We start from the raw sequence: 7,677 nt of genomic DNA on the forward strand, positions 1-7,677 counted from the left end.
CACATCTACAATCAGAATACAAATTAATCTACAATTTATCTACAATTTTCGTGCAATATGTTCGTCTTCCTTCTTCTTCTTCTTCGAGTTTCAATATGAAATTCCAGTCAAAACCAAGTCCTAATCTTCACCAAAACCCTCAAAATTGAGATATAAAATTCCAAACCATATTCCCGATATTTTTCAACAAACACCCAAATTCCAAACTAAATAATGGTTTTTTTGAAAAGTCCAAATTTGAATTTCAAAGCTTTCAAGCGTTTTTAATGGTTGTCAATAGTGGAATTGCTGCTCTCTTTTCATTTGCTTTGTATTACTGAAATTTGCGATTGAGAAATAGAGAGAGATGTAGAGAGAATGTCGACGGACTGAGCTTTTGCAGAACTGATTTCTACAATTTGATTCGAATTTGTTGACGATTTTGTCTTTTTTTGATTTGTGGCTTAAGGAAAAATATCGAAGAACAGAGTTTTTGCAGAAAAGAGTCTATGTAATTTAATTTTAAATTGAAGATATAGGATTTGCGTTTCAAATTTGATCTGAAGGTCGCTAAATCAATTAGAATATTATGTTCCTAATTTGTAGCGCGCCTAATTAGGAAGATTCAGCTACTAATAATTAGTATTTAATGAATGGTATAATAATTATAGAAAAACTGTAAACATAGCGGGTAAATTAGAAACTATGCATATATTTGATAATAAAGTTTCATATATGGTATAGGAAGGAAAAAATCTATTTATTTTAACACTGGAAAAAAATTGTATTATAGTAATAAGTCAAATGAAAAGTTCAAGTCAAGAGGTGGGTAGTAAAGTGAAATGCTCTTGCTATTTTATCCTTAATAAAAAGCATAATGCTATAATGATTATAAAACAAAAATAAAAAAATTGCAAAGTCACATTTGAGTGTTGAGGTCCAAACTCCATAACCATGGCGGGAGCTTACAGCACTTCACCATGTTTCGTTCGACCTCACGCTCTCCTTTCAAGGAAACCCCTTTTGCTAGCATGTGCCGTAATTACACCGCGCCCAAGAAAACTCACAAAGAGAAAAAACTATCTCCGTCCAAAAATACTCAGAACCCTAACTAAACAGTACATAAACCCCCGAACTGAACCAATAATAAGTCCCCTTGAAACCCCAATTCAACACACCCACATTTTGCCTTCTGACCAAGTCACCGGAGACGAGCTGAAACTGCCGAAAAATCAAGAACTCCGGCTGCCGGAAGTTTCAGAGCCCGCCGGAGTTGTTAATGACACTGCAGGTACTTTCTATGAAACCCCACTTCAACAAACCCACATTATTTCCTCCGACCTAGCCGCCAGAGACGAGCTGAACACGTCGGAAAATCAAGAACTCCGACTGTCAGAAGTTTCAGGCCCTGCCGGAGTTGTTAATGCATCTGCAGGTACATTTTTCTAAAACCCTGTAGTGAATTTTGATGATTTATGCTATAAAAGCTAAAACTTTTAAGACCTTAATGGCTGTAAAAAATGAGTTGTTGATGCAACTACAGGTGTCTTTACTAAAAGCTCGTTACTGAAATTTGGGTTGTGGGTAGTTGGAGCCTTTGTACTTCAAACGGTTTGTGCTGTTTGGGTACTTGGTTCAGCTGATTATAGTGTAAAAAATGGAACTTCGGATCGTAATGGCTATAAAAAAGAAGTCCTGGATTTGGATTTGGATTTGGATTTGGAAGGTAAAAGTAAGCACAAATTGAGAATGTTTATGAATGGAGACGGAAAGCAAAATGGTGAAAATGGGGGTATTGTATTTGTGGATGAGACTGAAATGGAGAAAAAGATCAAGGTAATTCAACATATGGCAAGGGAGGCAAGAGAGAAGGAGAGATTGGAGACGAAGGGAAGTAACGTCGATGAGGAGAGCGAGGATGAAGAAGATAGTGATGTTAAAATTGGAATAAAGAAGGAAGTTGACGAACGATTAATCAAGATGAGAAAGAGACTGGAGAAGGGTAGCGACAAGCAGCCTGCAAATTCTGTTAATTATCCAAGGGTGGATGTTGATAAAAATGGCAGGAAAGATGGTGTTAATTTGGATGAGAAAGAGCGTAATGCTGCTTTAATATTTAAAAGAAAGCATAAATTTAGAGATTTCGGCAGTAAGCCAAGTAATAAACCAAAGGGTTTTGTGCCCCCTGAACATCCAAGTGATGGTACAAATGGAGAAAAAACCGTGGAAGGCAACACTGAAGTACTGAAGAACGGAAATGGAGAAGGTGGAGTCGATGTGTCAGGCGATGATGAGGTAGACCTGTTCACCCTTGATTCTCACAGAGGTGCTATCATGAATTTTGGTGAAAGCATAAAGAGAAAAGAGAACACTGAAGAGGCAGAATCCAAAATACCTGTACAGATGAAATCATCCGAAAACAACCTGAGGCGGAAAAAAGGAAGGAGTATTGAAAAAGTTGAAGGTGGAAAAGTTGATGTTGTCAAATCTGTCAAGAAGAACTCATTGGAGACGAGAGGGTGGAAGAAAAAAAGAATTGCATCAGACTTGGAGGAATCTGAACCAGGAATCGGTAACATTCTAAAACCCTTTTAACTGGCTTCATTTTTATGTAATGACACGCTTTATCGCTGCCCAAGGTTTGTATCTATTGATTACCTTCTGAAATTGTACTTTATAGTGTTAAACCTTTATGTCTTTCACCTATTGAGTAACTGCTGAAAAACAATGAGAGAAATCTTGGAACCAATTTTGTCTCTTGTTACACTAGTTCCTGTAATCAGCGAGAGATGCATTTTAATGTACTGCACTGTTTGGTTGTAACCTACAGATATTTCGGTAGATAGAAATAATGGGAGCAGTTTGTTTGAAGCTGTAGACTCAAAAGAACCAATGCAGGAGACAGGAACTATTTCAAATACTGGAAACACTTTGGTTGAAGTTGTGGACTCAAAAGAATCACATAGTATGAAGAGTACTACAACAATGAACGGACACAAGAAGTCAAATCGAAATGGAGCTTCAAAGATGGAGGAGGTTAAGGACCAAAAAGTAGTGAAACCAAACGGGGGTATGAAATCAGGAAATGATACTGACTTGTGGTGGTTCAGTCTTCCTTATGTTCTTGTATGTATATGGATCAATGATCACTTCTTACTTGTTTGTTTTCGACAGCTTGTATTCCCACTATTTGTGGTTCTAAGTATTACAGCAAACTTGGTGATGTCAAAAGAAAAAAAAATGATTTGAGCTCTGTTTATATTTTGAAAGGTGGGAAGTCTGGGAGGAAGCTAATTTGTTGAACTGAAACCATGTGATGTTACTGCAGTTTACTTGAACTTGGGATCATTGCCTTGTTTTTTTTTTTTTTTTGGATAACTGTGATCCTTGTCTTATCATGTGAGGAATATTTATCAGATTTTATGTAGCATCGTGCTAGAAGTGCTTTAACCAGACATTTTTATTTCCCTTGCATATTGTATAACCTTACCCTCTTTCTTTGGTTGTTGCTCTCCTCAATAATTTCGTTTCATATATTTCACGGATTTCCCTTACTGATGCACTTGCATATTTGTGTTAAGATCAGAGAACTTTTCTAGTTGGTATATTGCTGACATCCGGTTGTTTAAGTAACCAGTAATTCAGTATAGCAAGAAAGATATTTGACATTGCTCTTGTGTGATTCATTGACCTTATATTGGATATTCACAGTCAAAATTTATATGTTAATGTGTTTTGAATGGACAAATCTTAATCCTATGTCAGATAGATATGTTTTTGTTTCCTGTCCTGTCTGTTTCCAATTTTCCAAAGTCTGAATAAATGTGTTTGCTGTGGCTTTTGCTTCATGCTTCTGTTACTAACGTGCATGTTAATATGCAGGTTATACGCATGCGCAGAGGTCATGAAGATGAAGGACCAGAAGGATTATTTGCCATAAAAAGTAGCTCTAATGTGAATGGTAGCTCATCTCATACAGTTGCCTTTGAAGATCGTGGTGATGCCACCAATTTTTGTTATCTCTTGGAGTCCTCCTTTGACGATTTAGGAGACTTCAGTGCTGAAATTGTCCCTTTTCCTGTTAAAGTAAGAATATTAAGCTTGTCTGAGTATCTTTATGTTATTTCCATGTATTGCATTCTATTCCAATTGCATTTTGAGGACCTTATTAATTTTTTGATAACAACCACCCTACTACCCTTTCAAGGACTATTAGTACTGTTGAAAGTCCACTAAAGGAAAGTTGGTTAATTTGTTACTCTGAAAGAGTGACAGTATCTATGAACCTTTGCATGTGTAACTGAATTTTCAACTTGTGTATGTACCATGCTATTTTTAATTCTGATCATTCACTTATTAAGAAGGCATAAAATACTTATATTTTCAGGAACTTATCGAGGCAATTAGATCGCATGCTATGAAGGCAATCGTTGTGAAGAAGGGGAAACTGAAGCTTTATGCTGGACAACCATTAACTGATGTTGAGATGGTCTTGCGCTCATTGGTTGAACCAGAATAATCTCTGTTGAAGAAGAATAGATCCTTTGTCTCTCTGGAGAAATTTTGGTGATATCTATGCTAATGAGATTGAAGCTGCCCGTCCTTGATTGCAGCAGATACAAGAAATGAGGGTCTCTCTATCTTAATTCTTATCAATGGACAAACATCATTTTATCTGTGGGATACAATCTTGTTTTGCGTCACTTGAAAAAATCATTGAAAGATCAAATAGAGCTTTTCATTTTCTTACTAGGGGCTACCCTTTTTCTGTCTATTTATGAGGCTTGGAGAACTCATGCACAATGTGCATTTGTTGAGAATGTAAAACATACACAACGCCACATTATTTCTGTGATTTTCCCTTTTATTTGTGGTTGTACTTTTCTATTGCATCATTGTTGGGTGAGAAAACTTTTGCAGCGGATTGCTAAGATGTCAGTTACCTATTATGGATTGCTAAGCTGAAAGAAGATTTCAATCATAGTCATTGCAGCAAGCTCTGTGAGTTATATTTCACGAGGCATTGTTTTTATCATCAGCATTTTTAGAGTTATGTGATCTTGTGGTCGAAAAAATTGAAAAATAGAGCCTATTTATTTGAGTAAAGTTGAAAAGAAATGAATATTTTAAGTTCAGTTGAACAAAAGTATTTGGTGCAGTTGAAATTGTTTTTGACACGAACCACTTTGGAAAAAATGTTGAAGACTTGTGAGTGAAAACTATTATTTCACTTAAATTACTTCTCAAACAAACTTTTGGGAACAAAATGATAATACATGAAGTAGGCTCACTCAACAAGAGCTTTTACTGCTATTACTCTGTCTTTTATAAAGTTTACTAGGAAGATACAATTTTAACCATGGCTTGTGCATGAATAGCTGGAAGATTAGACTGGCAAAAGTCTTGCCATGTCTCTTGTTTCTGCTCTTCATTCTCTGTTAACGCCTCGTATACTGAAACCACTATACTTCTAGCTGCTTCTCTTGCCTCAGGAAGTCGATCATTAAGCAAATTTACAGCAGTTTGAACCAAAGAAACGAATCCAAACTCCTCCATTCCATTCCGTTCCTAGAATAGAAATGCCAACCGTTAGTTTGTGTTAGCTAAATGCTGCAGCAGTTACATTCTGGAAAGAAATCAGTTGTAAGTTCAAGGGAATGTATAAGTTAACCAACCATTTTAGAAACACAATCTGAAATTGAGACTGCAGCTTTTGCTCTGATTCTCATGTTGGAATGTTTCACATAGGTATGAAGCTTATGGAGCAAAGGAAGAGGAGTCATTGACTCCACCATTGCCTTAAGTGCCTTATCTGCTTCTTCACAAACAAACTTCTTGTCTTGAGAAGCCTTCAGCAGCAGCTGCAAAAGCTGTAAAAAGCCATACACAATCAAATTAAATCCGTCATTAGACAGTCACTAGAACGTTACAACTCTATAAGAGCAGATACGTACCACATTTTCGAATGCATCAGAAATAGGCGATTCGAATAACTTATCACCAAAAGCTTTGAAGATATCAGCTGAAGCCATGACAGAAGTCTTGCAAAGAGCACTTCTTGGATTTTTCATTGACTTAACAATCACCAACATAACTTTGTCCCTACCATTGCAAAAACCACATAAAAATAAGTAAAAAAGAAACCCCATCTCTCATCCCACAAATTCAAACACCTAAAATCAAACAACACAATTCCCATAAATTCAATAATGAACTTACAAAATTGGCAGCAAGAGAGCAGAGTGAAACAACACAAATCGCCTAGTATCATTCAGTGAGTGACAAATTTCCAACCAATCTTTAGATTCCAACCCTTCAACAAGTCCCTGAAATTTACAAAAGAAAAAGTCAATCAAAATGGTTATAAAATCTTTAATTTCAAGAAAGAGAGAAGAAGCAACAGCAGATCCAAGATTTAAACTTTATAAATTCAGATTCAGAATTCTACCACATCATGTCTAATTTATTGGGTTCAAATTGATTATTTAGTGAATCTTTTAACGCGTACATACGACGTGGATGGGGTATAGCTTTTTTACACAATGGGGTAAAATTAACCTACAACAATAGGTAACTATAAGCTATTTCTATCAATCTGAAAAATTGAGTGAAAACCTGTTATAACAAGTTAAATTATACTGAAAGTGTAAAATATCTTTACATTGATGGTGTATATAACTTAAATCCAGAGAAAAATAGAGTTACCTGGATTTTGCTATCTGGGTCGGGAATAGGTTCAAGATTTTCAGATGGGATGTAATCAACGGTGGAATCTGGCACAGGAGCCTTGTTTTCATCATTGACAACAACTTCAGACGGTTTCTGATTATGATTTACTGCTGCTATGACTTTTGCTTGTTTTTTGGGTCTTTCAAGTGCAACAGGGAGAGCGTTATCGAGAGATCTGAGTGCCATTTGAAAACTTGGATTGGTTTTTGTGTTTTGGAGAATGAGCAAGAGAGTAATTTTATGAATGAGATTTGGAGTTTGGGTGTAATAGAAAAAGGAAAGATATTTGCAACGGTCAGTTTTGAATTTGAAAATGAAAGAAAATGAAAAGGGATCATAAGAAAAGGAGGAACTTTTGTGTAACGGTCACATTCTTTAGAGTTTTGCGACAAGGAATCTTATATAAACGTTGATGATTTCATTTTTTTTCATTTTGAAAGAGTAAAGGTGGGATTTTCCTTTTTTTTCTTTTAGGATTTAAGTTTATATATATTAACAATGTATACATAGTTTACATTATTTATATAGTTTAACATGTAACAGTAACTTATTACTTACTAGGTTATATTATTTGTACGGAGAAGGGTCAAATATATTCCTGTATTTTCAAAAAAAGTTTTAAAATACCCTCCGTTATATTATTTGGTCATCTCAACCACTACCGTTATACTATCATTCAAATATACCCCTCAATTGGACGGACTGCCACGTGGCGCCTCAGCATTAAAGAGACCCATCCCTTTTTTTCACCTGATTCATTTCTCCTCTACCCATCACCCGACCCAAGTCGGCTATTCTTAGAAAACCCTAAACGAGTGGAATCAACTTCCATCGATATCTTCTCTACTTTTTCTCTTTTCTTTTCCATTTCCTTTACCTTTAATTTCTACTAATTTTTTTCTTACTCCTTACCTGTTATAAGAAACGATTATGTATAGTCCATAGATTGATTTTGGGTTTACATGGAAT

General features: G+C 35.7%; 2 protein-coding genes across 3 annotated transcripts; one reads left to right on the top strand and one right to left on the bottom strand.

The window, feature by feature from the left end:
* On the top strand, positions 868–4,890 carry LOC109232275. 2 transcript variants are annotated; one of them, XM_019397977.1, is made up of 5 exons: positions 868–1,414; positions 1,523–2,551; positions 2,810–3,105; positions 3,862–4,065; positions 4,367–4,890. In XM_019397977.1, the coding sequence occupies exons 1-5, from the start codon at positions 934–936 to the stop codon at positions 4,496–4,498; spliced, it is 2,142 nt and encodes a 713-aa protein (XP_019253522.1). In that variant the 5' UTR covers positions 868–933; the 3' UTR covers positions 4,499–4,890. The 2 variants fall into 2 exon arrangements, with proteins under 2 accessions (XP_019253522.1, XP_019253523.1); XM_019397978.1 differs by lacking the exon at positions 4,367–4,890 and having other exon boundaries at positions 2,810–3,049; positions 3,862–3,986.
* Positions 5,183–7,066, bottom strand: LOC109232276 (crescerin-1). Its single transcript, XM_019397979.1, has 5 exons — positions 6,685–7,066; positions 6,199–6,305; positions 5,934–6,081; positions 5,655–5,849; positions 5,183–5,547 (listed from the first exon to the last, which is right to left on the bottom strand). The coding sequence occupies exons 1-5, from the start codon at positions 6,892–6,894 to the stop codon at positions 5,317–5,319; spliced, it is 891 nt and encodes a 296-aa protein (XP_019253524.1). The 5' UTR covers positions 6,895–7,066; the 3' UTR covers positions 5,183–5,316.

This window comes from Nicotiana attenuata, chromosome 9 (genome assembly GCF_001879085.1).
Source record: "Nicotiana attenuata strain UT chromosome 9, NIATTr2, whole genome shotgun sequence".
In the NCBI taxonomy this organism is placed as follows: Eukaryota; Viridiplantae; Streptophyta; class Magnoliopsida; order Solanales; family Solanaceae; genus Nicotiana; species Nicotiana attenuata.